The 27998-nt window shown below is 40.1% G+C and overlaps 1 protein-coding gene across 8 annotated transcripts in view; it reads right to left on the bottom strand.

The window, feature by feature from the left end:
* The window catches only part of LOC108436868 (adhesion G protein-coupled receptor L2-like), a 172879-nt gene that overhangs the window by 133604 nt on the left and 11277 nt on the right, over positions 1–27998 (bottom strand). For all 8 annotated transcript variants that reach the window (XM_037547743.1, XM_037530822.1, XM_037547748.1 and 5 more), the window contains exon 2: positions 1140–1359. In XM_037547743.1, coding sequence (XP_037403640.1) covers positions 1140–1212 — 73 coding nt within the window. In that variant the 5' untranslated portion in view covers positions 1213–1359. The remainder of the gene's footprint in view (positions 1–1139; positions 1360–27998) is intronic.

Below are 27998 nucleotides of genomic sequence, written 5' to 3'. Positions count from 1 at the left end.
GTGTGTGTGAGCGGGGTGGGGGGGCTGGGGGGTTGATGTACTCTGTGGCTACACTTGTAATTACAACCAAACATGCTAATCAAAGTCGAAGAGTCACGGAGAAAATGAATTAAGACTTGTGTTTTCTTAGCAGATTATTACAAACATTCCTTTCACCTCGCAAAGTCGTCATTGGCAGGCAGCCAAATCACACATTTCATTCACTCAGGTGCAAGGGGGGTGGGGTGAGGATATGGGGGGGGGGAATTATGCCGCTCGCATATCAAACTCATCTTCATCCTCCATAACGACAATTCCTCTGAGTTAATCTGGGTGATTTAACCGGTTTAGTCCTCAAGGCTCTGTGTGATTGCGGAGCCTCGAAGATAATTTGGAAAAAAAGGTGTAGAAATTCGACCTTAATCGCCTTAACAACATCTGAACACATCAATGGTACAAGTGTGAGAAGGTTCACTTGAGTGACAAGTGATAAGACGAGGAAAAAAGAGAAAAAAAAATCAACGCGAGTTTTCATGTACACTATATGGCCAAATGTATGTGGACACTCCATGATTACTGAAATCAGGTGTTTTAGCCCACTTATTGTTAGCAGTTGTATAAAATCAAGCACATAGCAATGCAGTCTCAGCAGAATGGGCTGAACAGAGCAGCTCTTTAAATGTGGCACTGCCATAGGAGGCCACCATCGCCCTGCTAGATCTGCCCTGGACAAACGTAAGTGTTATTGTTGTCCAATGGAAGGGCACGCCAACACAACTGTGGAGCAGTGGAAACGTGTTCTCTAGGGTAGACTCCCATTCACTATCTGATCATCTGACAGATGAATCTGGGTTTAGTGGATACAAGGAAAATGCTACCTTCCAGAATTCATAGCGCCAACAATGAAGCTTGGAAAATCATATGGAACCCTTTCCTGGAAGAGTGGAGGCTGTTATAGCCACAAAGAGGGAGGTGACTCCATATTATTGTTCATAGTTTTGGAATGTCCAACAAGCACATATAGGTGTTATTAGCAGGTGTCCAAATAATGGATGTCAAAGATGTGTCACATGACAGCAATGACAGAAATTCTCACAGAGACAGTACCAAGGTGAATACACGTGTCCACAGGGAGAAAAGAGCAAAGGAGATGACCTTACCTTCGGAGCACTGGTAAAAGGCCAGAGTGAACAGGAGGCCTTTTAGGAGGCATTTGCACACTGAAGAGGTCATTTTGTTCTTCAGCCTCCAGATGCCGGACGATGGCAACGGTTTGGATAATCAAGAGGATGAGCAAAAACAAAAAACAAGCACGTATCCAGATCTGGTAAGCGTCAGCGATCGGTCATGGGCTGAGGATCCTCACCGGTCATTTTTCATCTGCAAACACATGGAAAGAGGACGATTATCAACAACGTGGGAATTCGCATGAGCCAGCTGCAAAGGCTATCTGCATTTCATCTGCGTTTTACCCCCACATGACCACATTCCTCAACATTAATCTACCACAATTATCACTTTATTCCCTGACACTATAAAACATGAAAGAGGAGAGCCATCAGGACACTCAGGCCAGAAAGAGTCCCGTAACGTTAACAGCGAGCAGAGGAAGAGGATGTGTTTAAATCAGAGAATGAGACGTATTTTGTCTGTGCACAATAAAAGCAAGCAGGCAATGGGTTGTTTTGGCCAAATTGTGGATAATGGCCTGCTATCTGATGGGCCCTTTGCTCTCAGCCTTTAATACTCCGTACCGCATAGTCACGTACAAGACAATCATGAGCAACATCTGTATCGAGTAAAGAGTAAGCTTAAACTGAAGCCATTCGGGTGTCATTTAAGATATGACGTCGAGCATCTGTTAAAAAGAACGCAGGTCATAAAGTGAGGTTCTGGTAGGAAAACTGGGTTAGCTTATGTGGATGACATGGTTTCTCCACATTGGTCTAAAAATATTAAACAATCAGCTGTTGGTTTCTCAGCCAAAGAACCACAGCAAAATCTTCATGGATTGCAATGGAACGGATGCCAAAATACAACACCAGTTACACCTACACTGCAGTAATATACTGTGTTCCTTAAATAACAGCAGATTGCTGCAAACATGTAAGCATTCTCATAGAAACAGGCCCAGCTTCTTTTTTAAAAAAGTAAACGTGTCAGCTTTTACAGTAATTAGCTTTTTTGCAAAGCATATTGGGAAAGTAGCCAACAGTTTGCGCAGTCTATCTCTGAATATACTAGTGTTTAGTGCTCCCACCATCGTGCTGTTTGTTTCTCAGTTCACGTTTTACACATTAATAAATGTTTGGTTACTGCTGTCCTGGTATTCTTAATGATGGTATCAGTGCAGTAACTGCAGTAAAGTGATGGTCAGATCAACAGTCCACACTGCTGTGAAAAATAGCATGATTGCTCTCTTAACCATGTGACAGAATGCATGACCATTCAAGCACTTGCTACCAGAAGCGAGCGAGATAGATCTAATGTTTGCTTATATCTACTATATACTATGGTGTACTACAAAACTGAGGGTCCTCGGACATCAGACAGCTGTGAGTGAACATTAGAGCACAAATGAACATGGGGGTGCTGGGAATAAATAAATAAATAAAACAATAACGAACCAATAATGTAACTTATTTTCATTTCAGTAAAACATGATTTGACCAGGGTGCTCAAACTTTTGCATGCAACTTTATAGCCTTATGATCAAAGCTTGTATTCAATCAGGTCAACTTTTGCCTGGTACTGCATTTATTTTGTAAAAGCAACTGTCTTTTCAACTGAGTTTAAGGTTAAGCCCTTTTAACCCCAGGCTTGTTACATCCTTTACTTAGTAACTACCTGGAATATGATACTGAATAATTACCCTTTGGACGTATATGCTTTTCTTATAAATGGCTCCTGGCCATTTAATGGGCGTAAACATGTCAAGATATGTGCAGTTCAGTCCTTTGGAAAGTTCACGCTGTGTACGCTAGAGTACAGAAAGCAACAGGCCCAAACAAATCATCAGACACTGTCATTTCCAACTATACGAGTCATAGGCTTTGTCGTCCACTTTCACTGGATGTTTGTAGTGAAAACGAACATGTAGATGACCCCTGATCACGAATCCAAGTAGCAGATGGATAAAGAGATCCACAGCCTTCTAGTGAAACCAAGCAAAGCACATTTGAGCATTTTTATGAGATGATTATATTTTCCATACAAACATGACCACCTTAGATGATTTGCTCTGCTGCCAAGGTAATCCACACTTTCTCTTATTCATCAGAGTTCAGCTGGCAGCTCTGCTTAGCGTTCTCTCGTGGGCTGCCAAGCGAAATTGTCAAAAAAGCAAGTACTTTATGTGCACTTTGAGTTCACCTGCTGCAAACACAGTCTCCTCTATGTTGCCAAGCTAATTAGGTTGCACGCCAAGCTGCTACTGGGCAGCCTGTTGTTGTCTATCTAACAACTGAACTCGTTGGCGGAGATGACACAACTGGGTGGACACAGGGCCTCTGTGTAGTAACATGAAAAGGCCACATGAACACTTTTCTTTGTGTGTGTGTGTATGTGCGAGATTTTTTTATTTTTCCGCTTTCGTCTCATCCCGGGTCTCAAGGGGAAGCTCAAACAAACCCATGCTGCTTTGTCTGTGTTTGGCAAAGGTTACCATCTGAGGCCCAGGGGAAGCGGGGCCTCGTTATAACATATGTCAAATACTGAAGATGGATGGCATGTCGGCCTCACTCGTTCTGAGCATTCATAGTCACTGACATACACGCGCTGATACACAGGCACAAACATGTTCTCAACACACACACACACACACACACACACACACACGCACTCACACATACACACACACACACACACACACACACACATACAAATATATATGCTGCATGCATGATGAATAGTAATAGAAATGGTACAAAATGATGAGGAATGAAATCTTGATATACTGACATTAAACTGAAATTCTGCATATTTTTTGCTTCTCTTATAAAGTTATCATCTCTGAGATAATGGACTGGTTATGAGAGCAACAAAATATGGATATACAATTGCATGCAAAAGCTTGTGTGCCCCTGATCAAATCATGTTTAGATTTTTTTAAGAAAAAATAATTTAACATCCAAGACACACTTCTGCACATTTTGATGTACAATTACTGTTTATTTGCTGAATCTAACATAATGTGGAAAAAATGTAACCTAAAATGTGGCCTGTGTAAAAGTTATGGCAAATTCAATAGTTAATGTTTCATTTTGTTTCCATATAACATGAATAAATCAAATAAATGAAAAAACAACATCTCAGTGTATCCGAACATGTCTCAGTCAATCAACCACCTCCGTGGAAAGTGAAAAACTGTCCTCCACTCCTCCAATGTTTGGCAAGGCAAGGTGTTCTTTATACCAACACTGATGTGGTGGTGGCATGTTAGTGTGTGTTGTGCTGGTATGAGTTGTTTTAAAATGCCTCAGTGTCACTGCTGGACTGACAATAGCCCACCAACAAAAACATCCAGCCAACAGCGTCCTGTGACCACAGATGAAGGACTAGAGGATGACCAACACAAACAGCAGATGAGCTGTCGTCTCTGACTTTACATCTACAAGGTGGACTGACACAGTAGGAGTGTCTAATAGAGTGGACAGAGATCCACTCTGATCCATTAGTACCAGGGCAACACACACTAACACACCACCACCATGTCAGTGTTACTGCAGTGCTGAGAAAGATCCACCACCCAAATAATACCTGCTCTATGGTGGTCCTGTGAGGGTCCTGGTCATTGAAGAACAGGGTAAAAGAGGGTAACAGAGTATCAGAGAAACAGATGGACTACAGTCTGTAACTGTAGAATACAAAGTGCTCCTATATGACAAGCGGACCTCATGACAAACCGATGACAGTTTGATTCTTCCATTAAGGTAACAGATGTAAGGATTGGTTATGACAGCACTTTAATTTCCAGTCAAAACGGCCAATAAGCATGAGTCACTAATTTGACTAATATTCCAGGAGATATTTCTGGAATTATTTAGTTTAAGTTTCTGCTTAGTATATCATCACAGTCCAAATATATATATATATATATATATAGAGAGAGAGAGAGAGAGAAAGAGAATGTGTGTGTGTGTGTGTGTGTGTGTGTGTGTGTGTGTGTGTGTGTGTAAACACACAAGCATCCACCCACGAACCAAATTATTCTTTCATCTCGCAAAACCCAAATCAAGCTCGTCCCTCCCAATTCTCCCTCCACTCCTCCTCCGTGTAGATGCTGAGAGTGCAGGTAGTCCGTGGGCTGCAGAATCATCCTGCTCGCCTGCTCACATTCACACTTTGAAGTGAGTCATAAAAAAAAAAAAAAAACTTCCCACAACTCCTCCTCTGATGAGTTCCCCCCTCATCAACCGTCCTGATTATTTTATAATGAGCCTAAATATGCACTCTGCCCAGATCACTCTCAATGCAGAGAGATAATTTTAGGCAATGAACATAAAAAAGAAAAGGGATAAAGGAGGGAGGGATAAAGTTGGAACCAAAACACAAGGAGCTTTGGGCATTAGCATACAGCAGACCAAATTCAAATTGCCGTAATGAATTCACTCCTTAAGTGCCTGGCGGGAGGAGGTTTCCTTTGTTTCCAAAGGTATTTAAAATGTAGGACAAAGGCTGCTGAGAACTGTGGGGTTACTTACTAAGTAATGTCAGCACTAGCCACATTGCAGAAGAACCGATCCAAAGATTTAGAAAAAAATTGGAGTCTAGTGCCAAAAACTCTAAATTTTGCTGTGGTTATTGAAAACACACAGGCTGAAATATCGCATGTTCTGAATCTTGACTAATGAATGGAGCCAAAAAAACTCTGAATAAAGACTTTAAGGTAGCTACAATTAAGTTTTCAAGTTTAGTTTATAGGTTTATTATGATCTGCATAGGATTTTCATAAAAAGGTGATAAAGGTGATAAATTACAATTATTAGCCAATGTCTGTCACCACAGCTCATCCAGTTATTTCTGCATGCAGGCGCTGAGCTCTCGTGCCAAATTCATCAAATGTGACAAATGTGAAAATCAAAAATCTGTGAAATCCTCTAAGAATGATAATTAGTTTCTTGAAAAAAAAGAGAAAACAGTAGCAATATCAGATATTACAGCGCACAAACGTTACAGCAACATTCTGTGAAAATACATGTTTTTCTTTCTCCCAAGAATGTGTGACCCCAAGAACTTTACAGGCCGAGAACATTTGGCTATTTCTATTAAAACGCCTGTTAAAATGACAGTTTAGCAAAAAACTCGTTTACTCAGTTTCACCCCGGTTAAAAGCTGTTGTGTGAAATTTGTTTCTTTAGCAAACTAGAGCTACGAGGCTAATTTCATCAATTAGCACTGTTGGTAGGTATTCTCTTGCTTATGCGGACTCTAATAATGTCTGACAAACTCTTACCTATAAAATGGACAGAAGTATTGTGCAAAAGTCAGAGTCATTCATTTTTCAGCATGAGATCACAAAATTACACAGAAGCCTCAACAACCAAATATAATTTTTCTTCAGGATGGTGCAGCCACTCTACCTTAAATACAGCTTACATTGTTTGTTGGAGATTTGCTGTCTTGCTTTCAAAGAAATACATAGGGATATTCTTTCACACCTCCAAAGTTCAGAGCCAGAAGATGGTTACATTTTCAGCTTCTCTTGATCCAAATAATTTCAGATGTCCAGTAGTAGAGTTCTAGTGCAAATGTCTTCTTTTTTGTCTATTTCCTTTTCTCAGCAAGGGCTTTTTAACAGCCATACATCCGTTCAAACTCATAGTTGAAGATGAAATCTTTTGTACTGTTTATCTGATGGTGGTCTACCAAAACTGATTTTTCACTCTTGCTAAGAAGAAACTTTTTTCTTTTGTCATTCTTCTTCCTCATGCAAGTCTGTCATCCTATATCTAACCTCCTCAGACATATTAGTTGCACATGAGAAAGAAAGCTGTAAGGCAGCTGAGGTGAGTTTGAGTAGTTGCTGGTGTGAATGTCTCTTTGAAGGGGAACATAATGTCAGTGAGAGCTTTGTGAGCAGCTTCCGTTGGGAGGACACGGCTCTAATTCATTAGATTTAAGACTGAAAAGGTGAAAAAGGTAAAGTGACAGAAGAAGAAGTGTTCAAACGTAAATAGTGAACAAATGAAATACTGATAGATTTGAGTAGATTACACTTAATGTTGGAGGCTTTTGTGTGATTTTCTTATATGTGTTTCTGGAAATGAATCACTTTAAAACAAATGAATAACGGAAACGAAACCAAAAGGTGGTCTCTGACTTTTGCATAGTAAACAATAGCAAAATAGCCATTTTAAAGTTTATAGTCCGGATTTTTTTCCCAATACTTTTGTCCATTTTAACAGATAACATCAGCCTCGTAGCTCCAGCCAACCTTAAAGAAGCAAATTTTGGACACGGAACATGTCTTGGCAGATCGACTACATTTGGGGTAAGGGGAAAACTGTGTAAATTTCTTTTCTTTTTTTGCCAAACAATTCCATGAAGGCTTTCAAAACACACTGAGTGAACAAGGTGTGAACATTTGGGAGAGGAGGGAGGCGTTCTGACTTTGGGAATTCTTCAGAATCTCTTAAAATGCAACTCTGAAGTAGGACAATGCAACAGATCCCCTGAGCAGCTCCTACTGTAAGGATGCAAATGAACGATGTTCTAGAATTCGACAAATACGCAACACATCAGAGAAAGAGGTGCTCTTAGAAGACCAAGGCAATCTTGGAGGTGACCACATATAGCCCCAGCCATCTCTCTTCTTCTAGACCAGAACGGGATGTAACTGCCAGACAGGATTCCTCAAGCTGGGAGTGCTCAGCAGTCGACGCGAATGCACGGAAAGCTGCTGGAAAATCCCGTTCCCTGCTGCGCCAGCTGAGACCCCTGGTCCCAGCAGGCCGCGGGAGGGTGTGAGGTGGAGTGTGTGTGTGTACAACAGGGGTGTGATTTGTATCCTCATTGAAGAGCTGAAGACGTCACCCCACCGAGAAACACTCTCACTTCATGTCTGTGAAGCTTAAGCGCAGGAGCCAAGCATTATCATCCCCCTAAACACCGTTTTGTTTGGCAGATTTCGGACTGGATTTGGTCCGACTCAAAATAAAAGGATTAGCCGATTAGCATTAAGAAGCTTTGCGCCATTCCTGATGGTCGCATCATAATTTTAGATGGTGGAAGGGGAGGAAAGGGGGGGGTGGGGAGGAGATGGTTCACTTCTCCAAGCATGAAATGATTTAAGTAGGCATATAAGATAAACTTTATAAGCTGCATTAGTCCATGCTCTTGATACCTGAGGGATGGACGCTTTTCTGCATGCATGCTACTTGGCTAAAATCTCAACAGCTAAATTCATACAGTGCTTCATAAAAGTCCTTCTGTTAATAGATTTGGATTAGTTTCTAAAACCTATTAAAGCTGTAAAGCGGCAGTGCATTCAATATATGTTGTACTCAATATAATTATAGTCCCTTTCTTCTGTTTGTTCCATCATTTTATGCAAGATCTAGTTGAAAAGACAGCAGCAACAGCCTCGGCTCATCTATTACATGACTATTATACTACTATAATGAATCTACAGGGTGTGCTGTCAAATGACTGGCAAAATGGCAGAAAATCGTGCAATGAAATTATTTTAAAAATAAACAGAGGGGAAAAAAAGACAGCCAGCATTCCTTGGCATGAAATATGAGTGTGTTTGTGACAGGAGCGTGACTGGATGTGAGAGTCTTACAAAGGCCTTGGTCGCCTCTCTCAATATGGGCAGGCGAGCAGTGTAAGAATGGCAAAGAAGAAGCAGCCCCTGTTTCTAAGAAGGAGAGGATTTGAAAGAATGGGGGAGAAAAAGAAAGGGGGGAGAAAAGAATGGATTGAGAGAGAAAGAAAGGGGGCGGGAGGCTCGCTGAGAAAGATTGACAGCTCCTGAGTATCGCTTGACCTCTGAGGGGTTCGCCTCCAAGTATTCTCCACCAGCTTAAAGAAGGGAAACATAAAGAGCCGGAATGTTAATTTATTTTCAATTGTCTGAGCCTGCAAGGAAAAAATAAAGCATGCATACATACATGCATATCAAATGAGGCTGGAAGAAAAAAGGAAATTTAAGTGTAAGCTCAAACACAGCTGAAATGGAGACGTGGGCCTGCATCCTGTAGTGCCTGCAACTTCACAGTTCTTCTATTTAACCTGTCAACACCAAGGAAAAGAAGCAGCTATTTCTGCCTTTGAATCTCTTCTTCGTTCTTAATGCTGTTGCATTTATTCTAATGAACATTTTCTACCCACAGGCTGTCAGGCTTCTGAACAAGCTGTGAAGCTGTGGGTCCGTCCCCAAACTACCATTTCACTCAGTCACTTTGTCAGCGTTATTATTATATCATTTCTGCTATGGACAACGACACCTTAACACTAAGTCACTTTAAAATGTATATTTCTCTAATGTTGTGTATATTTTGTTTAGATTTTCTCTACACTTTGTGTACATTTAATATATTTTACTTTCACTTATTTATTTTCTGTAGCGTGATTACCTGAGCCTCACCACAAGCATTTCAATGCATACATGCCCTGACATGCAAATGACAAACTTATTTTGACCAGTGAGGATCTAACAAAGCTCATTTGTAGATTTCTATCGTGCATTATTTACTATCTTATTGCAACAATAAAGACGGCATTGTGCTTCTTTTATACAGTGACAGGAATCTGTATGCTGATCTCACTCACTATGGCCAAATGTGGCCCAACTACTCTGGGAACAGATTTAAACAATAGAGCCAGAGTCTCTGAAGGCGTTGCCAATATGTAAGGTAGGTTTTAAGGATGCAGCAATTCAAACGGACGTCTCAGCAAGAGTTGGGCCGCTCGAGGAATTCTGGCACCACCAATTTAAAGAAGAGGATGTGCTGTCAGTAAAGAGCAGAGGATGATTATCCACAACACAAAAGAGTCAGGGGAGGTGGGGCAGGAGTGGAGCAGATCTCCTTGGATACACCCAGCGTTCCCGTCTGGGACCATCCGGAGGCACTGCTATGCACTTTGTCTTTGACAGTGCTTGACGAGCCTAAGGCAGACGGTGCCTCCCCCTCAAGGATGTAATGTCATTTTCTTGGCTCCGGCGATGTTGCAGAAAACTTGTCATCATCGGGGCGCTGAGAGGGGAGACAACGCTGCCAAAAGTCACTGAGCTGCAGGTACGAGGTGGAAGGGGAGGAAGCCGGTTCGGGTGGGGCTCATCTCAAAGCTCGGCACCAATCACCGGAGAGCTGAGTCTTACTTGGAATGATGCATGCGTGGAGACACCTCAGAATATTTGGAATTAATTGGTGCCGTTCCTTTCTCTCTAAAGGCTGATTAAATAGCAATCAGGCTCCCCGCTTGCCAATTTTTTTTTCGTTTTTCTTCTCGAGGCCCATTCACACTGAGCTGAGCCATAGCTGTCATATTTGTTATCACCTCCTTCTCATTATTACCTGTTAACATTGCTTTCCCTAATGACAAGGGATGATCTGAAATTGTCCGGCGTTAACTCAGCGAGGTCACACTCTCCTGTAGCCCTTGTGCAGAACTGATTTGTAAAGGTTACGGGATCTTAATGAGGGCTTAATGTATTCTAGGCAATAATCTCAGCATTTGCTACGAATGGGCCGAAATGGAAATTATTTAAATGTCACATTCATTTACAGAGAAAGATGCTCCTCTTTGCCTGATACTGTAGCTTCACTGACACTTCATTCGACACCAAAGGTTCTACAGGCTTTTATTAAAACCTTCATTGACATGACAAAGACGCCCTAACGTCCAAGACAGAATACCAGGATGTAAGCACATTTAAGCAATAATACATAAGTGAGCAGCTCTTACTGTGTGTACCACACATCTCCATGGTGTCATAAGACACGCAATACGTGGACCCTTGAGAGTGTCACTGCACTCATCAAACACCTTTTTTTTCACATGTTCAACAGCTTGAAATGAAAGACATTGCTTGAACACACCCAGACAGCAAACATATCAATCCATCACAAGTGCTCTAAAGTGTGGCTCATATTATGCTTTATAATCAATTCATTATAGTTTACTGTACAACTCAGGCATGAATTATACATATTTGCATTTTGTCAGTGCAGTTAAAACATATTCAGAGTGCAAACAATCTCAATGCACCATATGAAAGAGCTAAAATGTGCTTTATTTAACATTTCACATTGCTATCATTAACTGTATTCATCTTTGCTTGGACAGATTGATTTAGGATTATCTAGAAACATGATTTACCTCATTAGGCTAATAATCTGAAATTTACCATTACAGGCAAAAACATTGCTACTAGCAAGCCATGGTGAGCAAATCATATTCTATGCTAATCATATTCCATGTTGCCTTTTATAGAATAAATCTCACCATGCTGGCAGGCAAAAACTGTCTCTCTCCTTGGAGCTTTTTGCCTGTTCCATGACGGCGATCCAGTGAGGTATCTTTTTTCTGTAAAAGGCATACAGTATTTAGTCTATCAGGCCCATATTAATGCTTTAGGTCACCATCCCTTAACTTACAGTTGTCACACAGAGGAAAGTGAAAGCCTACTAATAATATGTACAGTATTATTAATATTCAGGGTTTTAGGAGCTGAGTCATAATCCCTGCCTTAATTCCATGCAACAAATAGCATAGTCAGCTATATATTTAATAATATGCAGCTTTGCAGAGATGATTAAAATTAGTTAAAATAGTACAGCATGGTGAGGGAGAAAGCAGCTAAAAGCAGCACTTGGCAAATATTTGAACTGTTCTTCAGGTAGGATTTATAGTGCCATGGCTCCGAGCCCAGTCCCCTACACATATAACGTACATAAGAGTACAGCTTTTGTCTTTCTGCACAAAATGTCGAATTCATGTGTCCTCATGTTTCCAGCACCACCATATTCGACATGAACGTCCTTGAGGCCAACATAAATGAAATGTGACTCACTGGTACCATGCCGTGTTTAGAAACACAGCAGAACAAAAATGGCCATGACAACCATTTCTTTTACTACCCTTTTAAGACCAGAATGCCCAATCAATACAGAGTCAAAATATGAATGTTAACATCATATTTATATTTTATGTCCAAGAGGATAGATACACTAGTGAATTCAGATACTTGGGTGTACCCACTGCGGATACAATCTCCATAGAAAAGAATTGCTACTAGGATGAAAGAGTGCTCTGGAGCAGTTTCACATGATCCCTAGGCCTGTGCCAGTTAGAGTGGTATCAAGCTACCCAGCATTGGGGTGTGGAGCAGCAGAACTGTGTTCTATGGGATGATGGAGCTCCATCCACACTGTTAGAAATAAAGGTGCTATGCAGGTACAGTTTTCATTCCTCAAGGTACAAGCAATGTAAATAACAGTGGTTTTAAGGTCCAATTGTGTACCTTAAATACATTTTTCCAGATGAAAAGTGGACATTTGTACCATTTCATAACCGAATGTTTTAAAACAGAACAATTAAATAAAAAGCCTGGAGATGAGACGAGGTGTGTGGAGACAATATAACTCAGAAAATATCATTTCAATGAATTACGGTACAATTATGTTCCCCGACTAAAGGTGCTGAGATGCACCCTTGTTTCCTAGACTGAACTACCTTAAGTTGGAGAGGCATTTGTAATCCAGAATCAATCACCCACACCAGAACTCACTAATATCTCTTGTGACTCAATGCAATCAAATCCTCACAGCAACGTTCCAACATCTGGAGAAGTCTTCTAAAAAAATAGAGGTTGTTACTGGAGCAAATTCCTTATTAATATCCCTGATTTCAGAGGAGAAACCTGAATAAGAAGGTGTTTACTAACTTTTGACCCGTTGATATTGACACATATTAGCTTACATTAATTTATTAACATATATTCGTATACATTAAGATATATATCAGCATAGGCAGACGTACACTGTATTCACAGATACAGAATCGATCAAGTCATTTTTAAATGATCACCTCAGCACTGCTGTCATTTTTCTCTTTGATGCTGAGGCGCTTGTGTGAATGCTTCGATTTCTCAAGGTTTTTTTTCTTCCCAATGGACTAAAAGAAAGAATTTCTATCCTCTGCCCTTTGCCCATTCTGCTCATTCAAACTGTGCACAACACACACTAACCCTTCCTTCTCACAGCCTTCACTCGTTCCTTCTCAATTCACACCGCACTGGAGAGAAACCACGGTTGGCTTGACAACCTCACTTATGTTTACCACTGTCAGAACAGGCAGCAATGTTTGCCATTAGTCTTTTGGGGGAGCACAACAGAATGGAGAACGCTCCACAAGAAACAGAGGGAAGAGCAAAAAAATCAACGGTGTAGGCTCTCTGCCCGGGCCCCGAGCCGTGATCTCCACCCCTAGGCAAGGTTAAGGTTTGTTTACGCACTGATGTGGTCACATCCGCTCCAGCACCTGAGCTCCATGCTTCAAACTGCTCAAGCATAATCGAACAGCGTTAAGCACCACTGACGAAAACAAATGCGAGCACACAGCGATGACGAAACTAACTGCCCTACTGACCGACCGATAACTGTATTCGATAAATATTTGTTTTTTATTTTGCTTTCCATTTTGACATTTCACATTTTTGATATATTGCCTCAGGGTTAGTATCTAGAGGGTTTAGTTTCAACCTGAACTACTTCCCATCTCAGCTCAACGATGGAGAGGAATGTGGGAAAAGACAATAACATTTGGCTATTTGAGAAGAAATGTCAATGCATTGTGTGATTCAGCCCATTATTTTAAGAAAGTAACATAACTAGTTCTGAATAGCTGAACTGTAATGCGTAATATGAGCTGACGTTATTAAGCCATTGCGCTGCTTATCTGTAATGCTAACTCAGGTGGAGCCTACCCTGATTTCAACAGGTGTACCAGTACTGTCGCTGGCGAATATAATAGAAAGGTGCATTATGAGTCATTTTGAAATTCGAGAGTTAATTAAGACATTTGGTTAATATTCGGTTACTGCAGGGAAGTAAAATGCAATTAATCAATCAATCAATCAAGACATGGACATTAACTTGGGGCTGTAAGCTTACTTTTTAGACCACACCACTGATGTTTAGAGGCTAAAACTGCAGGAGCACAATTTTTTTGTTTTTGTGTCCAAGGCTGCCTCTTCAAATGAGCTAATGAGACGAAACCCAGCTAACAGCGACAGTACTGGATGCTGATATAACGTTGATTTGATGTCTTCTACACAAGGTCTTTCCATCTCAGTGGATAATCTTTTAATGTGTTAGTCTGCAAAAGAAACGTCTTCTAGCTTTTTCTGGGCCTAGCGACCATCAGCGGTTAGCCTAGTTAGCATAAAAGGCACCAGAGCCAGCGGTGACATCTCCAAATCTCCACACCTCCATCTTAATGCACTCACTTTAGTAGTAAAGTACGATGTGATATGCATACTTACTCGCAAACATGAGCAAAGCTGTTACATGTTACGCTACAGTTAGAATATAACATTAGCATTTAATTGAATTGACAGTCTGCATAGTTTCTCCATCCACTCATAATGAAACATAACAAATATCCACATAGTGATTTTAGCACTCAAATACTGGCACCCTGACTGGTTAACCAAGTACTCAAGTATCCATGCGCATCCTTAGCAGATATGTACATGAAAAATATCTGCCAAGAATTCTCTTATCAGGGTCTCCCTATTATGAAGATAATAGCAAAACAGAGGTGATTTATGAAGTGCACATGTTTTCTTTTAGACTCCTCTGCTAATTACGCATCAGCTTAACTAATTAACTTATAATAAGCTTTTTCAGAATATAGTCAGTGTGTTTAAGTCTATTAAACAGACGTATGATTAAAAATGATGTATGATGTACAGTAGTGCAAGAGAAAAAAACATGAGCTGGTTTGATGCACCGTAAAATAAGTACAGAAACGCACACGCACACACACACACACACACACACACACACACAAAGCAGAGTGCCTCTCAATGCTTCCCAGCTCTTTTTCTGGCTTGCCTCATTCTGCAGGCCGGCCTACTAGCCAGCCAGACTCCGCTTCTCTTTTCATTTCCTTCTCGGCCCCCCAGTCCCCTGCTCCGCTGTGCTCCTTCTGCTGTTTGTGTAGCGTCTCTTAGTTACTGGATAGAAGACACGGCAGTACAGGGAGTTAAAAGCGCGCCCCTGTCCCACTCACAAGAACAAGGCCTTCAATAATTCACCATCACGGGGAAGCATTATCTAACAGCCAGATAAAATTTTTAGCATGGTTGGTGACAACGCAGGATCAGAGGAGGGGTGGGGGCAGGGTGGGGATCGTCTGGGTAACAAAAGCTTTCACAACAGATGCAAATTAGTTGAAGAGAGGATGAAACAAAAATTAGCTCCATTTTTCCACAGGAGTGTGAAGTGCAATATGTTCCCTTTACTCCAAAACTCCTGCAATATTAAAGCGCACAGACAGCTACGTTTCTGATCTTTTAACTAAGTAGGGCTGCCAAGGTCCTTGAACATTATATAATAATATAAACTGCCATTATGTCAAAACTTTCGCTGGCCCCACATTACGATTTTATGCTAAATGACTATGTGCCATTCAAACACAGGGGTGCTGGACGTAGCCTAGACGATCAAAATGGTAGAATATCATAACATTTCATCTTTGCTAATATAGCTTCTCTCTCTCGCTGCATGTTTTAATGCACAACTGCTGTTCATTAGCTAAATTTACCTGAACAAATGTTATGGCACATAACTTTATATTTTAATTTTAGGTTTTTTTTCTTTTTTCCAATTTGTTAAACTCAGAAAAGTAGAACAGGGTTCTTAAACTACCAGCCCGTGGGCCACGTCGGGCCAATGAGACAGTTTCTTATGGCCCGTCACAAGCCCTAAAATCCGGCCTGCAAATCATTTGCTTAATTATTCTGCAGATAAATATTGGGATCTGATGGGTAGATTTGCTTCATCCACCAGAAACTGTGGCTGGTAGCCTAACAAAAGCTATATAAACTCAGCTTAGGCTGATGCTTACAATGTTAGAAGCAAAAATACAGTGCTGCCATGAAAGAGGAACCATTCAAATGGGAACCCGATGCAGCCTGAAAGCTACACATGTGGTCAAGGCTGTAATTTAGCTTTAACTAACTTTGCTATTATTCCCATTTAAACATGATAGTCAGTTAAATCCGCCTTTGCGGATTCATTCATGCACCACAGAACGAATGGAATTACCAAACAACTCCACAAGAAAAAACAGATTTAACCGCTTTGCCACCATTTCATTCACAGTAACTTCACTCACGCTCCGATGACAATAATTATCATTATTATCATTAATGTTTTTGCACTGGTAGTTACAGTAGCAGTAGTTGTAGTTTGTGGTGACAAACGAGTGCATAATAAACATCGACTAAGATGCATTTAAATACATGTATATGCTATGCAGTTAAGAGAAATATTTATTTCCCCTCTATTTTTTCATCCAGTGCTTCTGGAAGAAGACCACCTGGCTAATGACCCCAGTTTGAGACTCCTGCTGTATAGGAAGTCAACAAACCATCATTTGACAGTGGTATTCACACATTTGCAGACCACTTAGTATTTAATAGGTTTTTCAGCACAAGGGCGTTTGGACTGCAAACCATAACGAGAAGTAATATAGGTCAGATACTAATAAGTGGCCACAGAGATATCTGAGTCCTCTGAGCATGGTATATGAATATTATATGAAATATAACGGCCAGGACCCGCCAGTGGGCCCGAAGTTTTACTGCACACTTCTATAACCTAAGAATAAGCCAGTTTGCAAGTCCCTGTAGTCACTAAACAATAAGCCTTAGTATATACTAGGCCTGGGGTTTTAAGGGTTTAAGCCTTGGTTTACAATCAGGTATTGAAATTGTGACTGAAGAAGAAAAAAATATCAGCTCAGTCTCAGTATCCGCCAATACACACGGCTTCAGTTTCAGTGCTGGAAAACAAAAAGTGATATCAAAGCATCTCTAGTTATCATCCCTGCATTGATCCAAAGCCTTTTTAAGCCTTTTTGGGATGAAAGGTAGTAGATGCCCATTCATTACAGTGCAAGCTAGCCTTAGACATTGTTATTTTTAACAGGGCATGTACTGGCCATTGTGAAAACGCCTTGACATTATGTAATTGCCATGTCTCCCACGATTACATTCACACATGTTCCACCGTATCTCACGTTATCTTCTCCAAATTGGCAAAATTATGAAACGTATTACCTCAATGGTGATTTGATATGAAAATGTCACAATGTCTGTCATAATGACAAGACAGGACAGCTATTTATATGACTCTTAACTCTGACACCAAGTCCAAGTGACCCAACTTCATTGATAATTGAGCACTCTACAGATTTTTATTAATACAATGAACTCGCGCGGCCCAGACGCACTGAAATCCATTCCCTCTTTCGCTCTATTCTTAGTCCAGTTTTTATTTGAGAAGAAAAAGGAGAAAGAAGAAGAGGAGGAGGACAGAGGACAGTAGTTAACCACCAAGCTCATCTCCACTGGGAGAAACGCTGCAGCAAGTGTGGAAGTAAGAGGAGTCCATCTAAGCCAAGATCAATTAGATCCAATTCCAAAGTAATTAAAATGTCTGACTAAAGGTCTTTGAACTGAAGACAGTGAGCCGCGGAGTGAAATTAAACCATCCCACTATCTGTATTCCCACCTGCAAGCCCTGATTCAAGGGCTTTTTCATGCTTAGCAATGCAAAGCAATGGCATTTTTATGTGCACGTGCCTCCTTAGCAATTATGTCCCAACCTGCTCGGCAACAGCAGACGCCGCTGACTAGCGGCAGGGACACTGGACAAATATTTGAAAACATGTTGTTTGGTAAACTCAAGGACAGCGGTCCCCCGAGTGGAGAGCACCACAGGTTTTGTGTAAACTGGTAAGCGGGGCACCTGCAGCAAAGTGCTAAGATAGTGAAGAGATGTTGGTGATAATAACAGTGAGGACGCCAAGGAATTAGGCTTGGCAAGTATCCCGAAAACACCCAGAATTGGTGCGCTGGAGATGCCGCAGAAGTGTTGCTTTTCATAACACCACAGGCTGCTCCTGATCTACCACTACCAGTGGATTTCCAACCTATTGCTTGTTGCTATTCATGAGAGTTCGCATGCTAGGAAACAAAGAACAAGCAGTAAAACATTAATACAACCTCTGAGCTGTGAAGCTTACTCTAATACCTGGAGTGTTTTTTTTTCCTCACAGATATAAAATTGGATATTTACAAGAAACTGTCACAGCACCGTACCAATTTATTCTACATGCTCACTGAATTCATCTCTAGTACAAAACCAGGCACATTTCCATCAGCAGAGTGCTAGAGATAACAAACTGACATTCAGCTCATTTGCATACCGTACCTCAGATGAACTTGAGCTTTGTAAATTGTCCTGTATTTAGGCTCTCGTGGACTAAATACTATTATGGTGAAACAGATATCAGACATACTCTATGACCATCTGTACTACCATGTATACTAGGCTAATGTCGAATGCAAAAATTTGGGAGCCCCAGTCCAATGACATGTGTTATTGATTTGTATATAAGTACACACCCTACTCCCTACTACAGGGAACACACTGCACATTTCAGCAAACCTTTACTGTTTATTTTTGCTGATAATATTGGAAAAAAATAAAACATATAAAAAATGAAACATATAAAAATAAAACATTCCAATATTTTGAACTCTGAAAAAAAATATAGAAACTGTATTAAATCATAATTAGAGAATGCATTACCCTATTTTCATTTAGAGAACACATAATGTGAGCAGTGGTGTTCAAATGTTTCTACACGACTGTATATCTTTTATATATAATCATGTGCACACTATATAGTGTATACTAGGCTACAAACGCATACAAAAATTTAGACACACTAAATTTCAGTATTTTGATCAATACTATGGTACAGTTTAAAGAAATGTGCTTTCTATACATGGCAAAAATACAGTATCATCACACTCGCTGACATTTTTGCAATACACAATATTAATCAGGATAGTTTTGACTTTTATGAACAAATTGCAACAAAGTCCATCAGCAAAATTGTAGCACCCCTTATAAAAAAAGGCTGACAAATGGTGACCACAGTGAACAGTTTAAGGAGTAACAGGAAAAAAATTCAACAATTTGGTTAACAAAAAAAAAAAAAACAAACAAAAAAACTAATGTATAAAATAAGATGATGGCATAATAGGCTGAAATCAGCTATTTGTTACTGAGAAGTTTATTTAGTGAATTTTCATTGATTGTTGTTGTTCATGGGCTCTATAATTGGTCTAAATATGCCTTTTTATGATAAATACAGGCGTTTAGTGTTCAGTTTTTCTAGTGTTACAGTGACACACCTAGGAAACAATATAATGACAAAATATAACACAATATCGACCACCCTTATATCGTCAGCGTACAAAAAAATGCATCTTTTTGTTTTTGTTTATATTGTTGGTTTTTCTACATCACTTGAGCAACAGCAGTGTAAATCATGATGAATGGACCAACAGTAACGCTCCAAAACAATTTTTTGCATTTACATTAACTTAAATTAAAGATTAAGATTTCTATCGCCTTCTCCTTTTTGGACAGTGATGATACGCAGCATTAATTCAGTCCTCTAATATCAGAAAAAAAGTTGTCCCTAACATGATGCCTTTACAATACTTCTTCACTCTAAAACCACAATTTTTTGCTGGTTTCAATCCAAGGATGAATTCTTTGCCTCTGAGAACACACTGAAATACCATTAGCGCATGTAGTGTTTATTCTGCTGTGCAATATCAGAAAAAAGGATTCCTAAAATACGCTCCTTAACATTTTGCCCTCACAATGCACTCAATAATCACAATATTTTGTTGACTTGAATCTAGAAATGAATCCAACGTGATCCCTTCACCTATGACCCGTTATCAGGAGAATTAACTCCAAAGCCGCAATTTTCAGCCGTTAAGCACCACGCGACTCCCCCCAAAGCTCTATAATAAGACCATATAGCAGGGTATTGACTCAGGAGCGAGCCTGGATAAATGAAGTGTCATAGCAGCCCAACCTTGATTTACTCCCACAGGTTCTTCTGTCCCTCGCGTCCTCCAGCCGCTGCTGTTGTGGCCCTGAGCAAAAACACTTAACCCCAAGTTGCTCCGGGGCTGCTGCAACATGGATTATTGCATAAACCCCCCACGTCCCCCCTCCCCAACCTGAACCCCACAGTCCCCCACCTCTCCATAGATGTTCATGTATGAGGATATCTGGTGCTTTACACTTGCTTTACACATGAAAGAGATAATAAGAAATGATTGTAAGAAGCTGGCTTTAGCAGACTTTGAGCTGATGTGCAAAATATTACAACATGTGGGGACATTTTTACTTAAGCCTAAATGAAGAAAGGTGCTCATTTAAGTCTGCCACCAGAGGACTTACATCACTTGCATGTTGCCACAAGCAACAGAAAAGTCATTTCTTTTTATTTATCAGTCAACTGGGATTTTATTTTAGGAATAAGTCTTATTTATCCTTTAAAGTTAAAATGATGCCTGTGCTATTTTTTTATTTTTTACATGCATGCACTTGTGTACTGCTTACACACTTTAGACACTGTTTATCATGGTGCTTTGATGTTTATTACTAATTGTCAGTCGTTTACTCACCACTGTCTTCAGGAAAGAGTAGCGTTGTCCTCAGTGACTACATGTCGACTGATTCAGTGGTGTACTTTAACCCCTTAACAAGCCATGGGCCCAAACTTTTGCTACATACTTCTATAAACTAGGACTAACTCTGCTAGTTTGCATTAAAGTCCCTGTCGTTACTGAATAAATAAGATTGTTAAGGGGTTCATTTATAGGTCTATACTTGTTTATTGCCTTCTTGTTTATGTATTTTATCTTCAAAGAGGAAGAGTGAATTATGGCTGGCACCCTCAAAATTTGCATCTTCTTAAGATTCCCAACGTGCGCACAAAACGAGGAAAACAAGCTTTCAGTTATGCCGCACCGTCTGAATGGAGCTGTTAAAGACAGACGTAAAACTTTAGGAACTTGTATTATTAATTGTCCAGGACACCCCCAAAAAAGAGACTTTTCATTTCAGTGAGTTTCTTTCCTGGTGAAATAATAATAATGTTTCCTATCACTGTGTAAAAGATGCAAGAGGATTTCTATCTATTGGTTATGCACCATGTTTACACCATGAAGGTGTGAGCTCATTCGGAGTGCATTCAGTTCTTTAATCAGAATATCAATAAAGTGTGAATGAATTACACCATATGCAAAAGTTGCCTGTAGTCAAATGACATTTGTCATTAGCGGAAATGAGTATAATTGTGTATTGAGTACTTTTAACCTAATACCCACTTGTTTCAGTAAGTCATTCATATAAAATTGCACCATGTGTTTGTGTAGCCATCATTCGTATGACTGAAGTAGGTATGAAGTGTCACCATCAGAACAACAGTGACACAGTATAAACTCTAAGGAGTCACTGCCTTAACACCCCTTAACATTGTTCCAAGTGGAAGCCATGTCACTGTTTTACCACCGTGACTGAGCGGAACATACTTCATCTAATTGGAGTGCGTTATTCAAAAAAAAAAAAAAAAAAAAAGCACACCTCTCCTTCCCGTTTTTATGACTTCAGCTATTAGCGCAATAATGGCCCACTCCCTTGAGCGTGTTTAAGACTTAGCCATGCAGAGATGCAAGAAGCATCTCATGATTTCCATAATTAAAACCCAGAGCAATCAGCAATCATAATCCCTCTTGCCAAACATCATTCAAGATACAATTTTGTCAAGCGAGAGGCAGCAGGCTCTCGCTGTCTCCCTCTCTCTGAGCCCAGACGGCCACAGCTCCCCTGTCACAGGCCCTTTACAAACGGAACCAATCAGCAGCAATCAGAGCGAGTGGCTGAATTAGCGGCTCTCGTTTCACCCCCACCATGAACCAGAGCGCTGCTGCGTGTTACACTATAATATTTCATCCTGCTCTTTTGTTATCATTCTGCAAACCTTTTTCAGCACAAACACGGAGAGAAACAGAATCCGGCTATTATTCCTGTGCTGAAAATATCCAAACACACAAAAAATGGATGTCAATAGACCCCAACAGCGAGACATTTTCTTGGAATGGGGGCACGATAAAAATAAATAAATAGCGGAAATCATAGCCTTTGTAAATTCTCGTGGAATGCAAGGCTAAGTGGAAAAACGAGATTCTTGTACCTACGAATGGTAAACTGACACACATTCAATTCAATAGCATAAATCGGGCATCTAAAATGGGCAAAAATATCATGGATGTTTGTCAGAATTCGGGAAAAACATGATTGTTTTAAGAAACAAATAGTAAACTGACTTATTTTCCTCAACGCTAAGACAAACAAAGGAACAGTGTGAAGGACACTGGTAACAAAACATGCATGCATTTGGAGAGAGTTCACTTTTCTCCGTTCTCAGTTGGACTTCAACTGGAAAAAAAAACCAACATTATTTGTTTATCTACAGATAGTAAACTGACTGCATTTGCTTCAGTTGTGAAATAAACAGGTGAGGTGTGAAGAGAATGAGAATGAAACTTGTATTACGTTTTACCCTTTCCACAGAATTCAAGTGGAAAAACATGAACTTTTCTCTGGTGGGTGCAAGTGGAAAGAATGTTTTTTATTTATTTTATCTACAAATAGTAAATTTATGGATTTTCATCAATTCAGAACAAAGGTGGAGGGTGAAGGACGCCACAACAAAACACGCATGCCTCTTGAAAGAGCCCTTTTCTCTGTTAAAACTTTTTTCAGTTGGACTTCAAGTGGAAAAATTATTTGTGTATATAAGCTGATGCATTTGCCTCAGTTGTGAAATGTGTGAAGAGCAGGAGAATAAAACCTGCATGCAGCTACAGGGAGTACATGGCCACTGTAAGTCAGAAGATGGGTTGGGATTTAAGTTGAAGGATGGTTTATTTTATTTTACCTACCATCTTATGCAAAAAAATTGGGCAGCCATAATCGACTTACAGTGTAAAAAGATTTCAGTCAGTTCATCCTAAAAACACTATGTCAATATTACTCAATATTCAGTTTGATTAAAATACTGTATACATCTTACAGTGTACATGTTTCATTGATTTTCTTATTGCAAATAAGTTAACAGGTCCTCTACAGCCTACACGGCCCGTGAGCCAAGTCGGGCACAAGTCACGATCCTATTCAGCCTGCAAAATTATTTGAATTTTCTATTAATATTAGCTCATTTCACCATGAGCTGCACTGCAATTCTCAGCATGCTCTGCAACATAATGTGCACTCTGACCCCTTTCTATGGGCCAGTGGTTACACAAAACTAAAAGATGCTTGGCGTTCAAGCAAATAGGCAAGAAAAAAAAACTCTGTATGGGGACATTAAAGACGTTTATCAAGTATCTGTAGAAAATGTAGCGTATTGTTTTATATCAAGCCAATAAGCCAAAAAAATGTGTTCATTGGCTGAATTCAAGATACTGGTAAGAGAAAATAAAGCCTGTGCAAATACACAGTAACTGTTTACTAAAATCTGTTTGTACCAGAGGATATGTTTCACATATTTATTTCATTTTTGCCTAGAAAATCAAAAACAACAGAAAAACACGTACACTTGATTTACTTATCTGTTTCCAGTCAAAACAGCCTGTAAGTCAAAGTTGTTCATTTTTCGAGATGCTTCTGAAATGTGACATAATCTACTAATGCATAAAGAATTGAGAAGTCGCAGGAAAAAATTGAAAGAAAACAGGTGTTCCAAAAAGGTCCAACCACGCAAGACCTGGCAGACCACTAAACCTGACTCAATCAGACAAATATAAATAGTCATCTTTGAGAAAGAGGAGAAAATCATGCTTTACTTTTCCACAGGTGTGTTTTTTCACAACTGTTTCAGTAGCAGAATAAACTCGGCTGAGCGTAAAGGACGCTGAAATAAAACTTGTTGCGTGCATCTGGAGAGAGCACAGAGATTAAAAACAGAAAATCATGGCTCTCGGGCATTAGCACAATCAGTGCCACACACCACTCCAAGTCTGTCTGCACCCGTAACCGGTGTGGAACGAGGGCATTGGAAGGAACCTCAAAGTGACTGTGCCTGCAACCGTGATTCATAACTGCTTGGTATTTGCTCCAGGCATTTAGCATCAAATGCCAACCCTTCACACTGCCTGGGAAAATCCTTCACCATAAACACAGATAAAGCCACAATTGCGGCGGCGGTTAGAGCCGGCTTACTGTGCACCTTTATGTTCGACAGTCATTTCCTCACAATTTAAACAACATCAAAAAGTTACCTGTTCTGACTCAGGTATTGCGGTTAGCATCAGTGGCTTCTGAAGACGGTTTGTTGGCACTGCATCCAGAGCGCTTGCACACCAGTGTGTTCTCTCCTCACTACCCTGCCTTACCACAACAATAAAATACGGCTTACCTCCGGAGCCTCGCCTCTGAGGATGGCATTCTCAGACACGCACAAGCTGAAGGGCAGTACTTTGCAGCACTGTATGAAAATATTCCTCGCTCTTTTTGTGTGCTGTGCGGGCTACAGACCCCATATGGCGCTTTCCATTAAGTGTGACTTTACACATATCCTGCGATCTACAGATCATATGCATGAGGTGTCAGCAGAAGAGAATGATTGGAAGATTGTATACAGAATCCGCATGAAATCCGGACTCACTCAAACAGTGTCTGTTCGTCAGATGATGAGAAATGGCAGCATTGATCGCTCAGGCAGAAAAACACTCAAACAGCGTTTCATCGCTATTTACAATGAAATTACAATAAAATTATTTGCTATTTAAAGTTTTCTGCAGATGTTTGGACTCCCCTGGTCAAAGTGCACGTATTACTGATTTTTCCACTGCAAATAAGTTGACACAGTCTCTTCACAGGTACTGTATATTAGTTTAACTAATTTGGAAAAAATAATTTGGGTTGCACTATTGCCTCACAACAAGAAGGGCCTGGGTTCAATTCCCCAGCCGGGGAGTCTGCATGTTCTTCCCGTGTCTGCATGGGCTTCCTCCCACAGTGCAAAAACTTGCAGTCAGGCCAACTGGAGATGCTAAATTGGCCCTGAGTGTGTATGTCTGTGTGTCTGCACTGTGATGGATTGGCAGCCTGTTCAGGGTGTTTCCTGCCTTAGGCTCCTTATATAACATGGCATGTTCCAAAGTTTGGTTTCCCCAGTATGTTAAATTCAGCAAGTAAATATACATTGTATGCCAAATCTGAAGAAAATGCCCTATTTAAGTTGTTAACTGTAGAGTGTTTGTTCACTTATTTGAATTGGAAAATCAGCTGAACTTGACCACTAATTTCACCCGTGGTATCCAAACATTTGCATAAGACTCTAGAAGATGCCAGAAATCAGTTGCATTCCCTGAAATTGAAAGTGTTTGTAAGAACACACATAAAATAAACATCAGTTTTTTTTTTTTTTATTTAGCTCATCAACCAAGACGTTTGCTGTACGAAGTTTCTAGCTTCCCTAGATTTACACTAAAGCTATGAGGCTTTTGTAGCTAGGAATGCTCAAACCACTAATCAACACCCTGCAAACTGCATTCCTATATTCTATGATTACACTTAGAACTTAACAATCACAAAGTTTACACTTTTGCCCACTGTTAGAAAACATTACTAAACATAGGAAAGAATTTCAGGCTCTGTAAATAAACGTACGTAAGAATAAAGTCATTATTTATGAAGTGACAGAGTTATGAATGTAGGAACCGCCAATCAGCATCATTCGGTCTTACATCAAACCACCTCCAAATGGGGAAAATGAGCTCAAGCTGGAAAGAAATGTTTTGGCCATTCTGTATTAAGTTATTTGCCAAGTACATTACTGAGGGGTACTTTGTGCAGCCTTAAGCAGTCTCTGAATATTGTAGCGACAGGGGTGGAGCTTCTCTGCAGTCTTGGTTTATATTAGGTTTTGTTCATTTGCTTTTATTTTTTTATGGTATTACCACCCCCCAAAAAAAAAAATTTGAATGCATTTTATATGTTTTGTTATTCTAACCATGATGACGTTTTGTGCTTCAGTAACCAGTCCATCCTGTATTGCTATAATTAATAGATATATTAATAGATATCCTGCAGTCCTTGTAATCTAATGACTGGTAGTGCTGTAATGTGGTTTTTAGTTTATGATGTAATAAACCAGCACAAGCTGCTGCCAGAAGCTATATAGAAAATATGTGGTGTTTGCCTGTATCTTTATATGTTGTACTACATAATGTAGCCAGTGCAGTCTGAAGGTCCTCTGACAGCTGTGTGTTCACATTAGAGCCCATTTGAGCTGTAAATTGGAAATAAAAGGCAGCAGGAAAAACTCTATGAATACAGTGATGAGCCATATTCAAAATACTGAAAAGTATTTTAATTGTATAATACAGTATGAATACCATATGAATAAGTAAACAGTAAATTACTAGAGGAACTGCTGCCAGGAAATCACTGCTGTACACTACATTTTTTTATTAGAATGTATTTTTTACTAAACGATTTTGAATGTAGAAGATTTTCTTTATAAAGAAAATCACCAAAAATAAAATGGTTCTTTACTGCTGTGTTTAAATGATATAGAAACATCTAATCCAAAAAACTGAGATACTTCTTTTTTGGGCAGCAACAATAAGTTTTGTTCACTTATTTGGTGAAGAAGTGGGATTAAGATAACTTTCCTGACCAAACCAAACATCCTCACAGGCCAGAGGCCACACTTTGTGTAGCCCTGGTCTAGAACATAATCAGATTAGAGCATTTTGATTTGGACATTAACATGATCATCTAAGAATGACTCAGTTTACTTATGAAGGAGACTAAGAAATGTAAAAGCATGTGATGTCCGACGACTGACTAAGAAGAGCCTGTTATTCCTCAGCAACACACAGGCATTGCAGACCAGGCAGTAATATTTTACCTCTTCTTTGCGTCTTAAGATGCTGAAGTATGAAATACTGGAGTGTTGCTATGTCAACACACTCACAAAACTGATACCTACACATAACATAGTACCACACACACGCTTTAAATGCGTACTAGGGAAAAACATTTATACGATGTGACTGCCCTCGTCCTCACGGCCTCACTGCAGCACCTTGATCTCACACTGCTCGCCACACCAAGGGCACGCACTCGTTTCGCTGGGCCACAAGGCCCAAGGACCATTCAAGGACCTTGCGCTGCTATGGCCTGCTGCAGAACACTGGAGCGCATGCATCAGAGGGAGTTTGAGTTATGGAGGTGATCAATGCTCCTCTGGGAGACTGCATGCGTCCCCTTAACCACCTGATATCCATCACAGCTCCATCCCCACTGACACATTATCCGCTGGGCCAAGAGCGAGGGCTCTCTAAAAACCGCCGGACGGCCGGACAACAGGCCTGCCTTATCTAGCTCGTTAAAAGGGCAGCCCATTCACCACTAATGGCTCCCCTGCTGGAGCACGGGTTGCCAGCCGCTCAATAGCAGGAAGGACTGGAGTGTGCATGCTGGACTAATCTACTAGGACGTCCCAATCAAGTTTTTTTTTTTTGGCAAAACTACATAGCAGAGCTAAAAACAGTGGTCTTGAAGTCTGAATTTTGTCACACAGCGTCAAAAACACATTAGCAAGCAGGGATGCAGTTTGAAATGATGCTAAGAAGCTTTTCATTGCAAATAAACCAAAATAAAGGACCGAACGTTGTACACCAAACACGTCTAACATTGGCTAATCATCTGCATTAGCAGTATAAATTAGTATAAAAAAAGTATAAGTTAGAAATTTGGCCAAACTACTGGCTCCATTAATCCAAACCTGACATTTGTGCTTTTACTGATCATACATCTGGACAGTGAACACTTAAGATACATTAAACTTCGTAAAACCAAAGGCAAGACATATTCGTGTCATATACC

This window comes from Pygocentrus nattereri, chromosome 2 (genome assembly GCF_015220715.1).
Source record: "Pygocentrus nattereri isolate fPygNat1 chromosome 2, fPygNat1.pri, whole genome shotgun sequence".
Lineage (NCBI taxonomy): Eukaryota > Metazoa > Chordata > Actinopteri > Characiformes > Serrasalmidae > Pygocentrus > Pygocentrus nattereri.
This window is presented reverse-complemented; position numbering and strand designations above follow the sequence as displayed.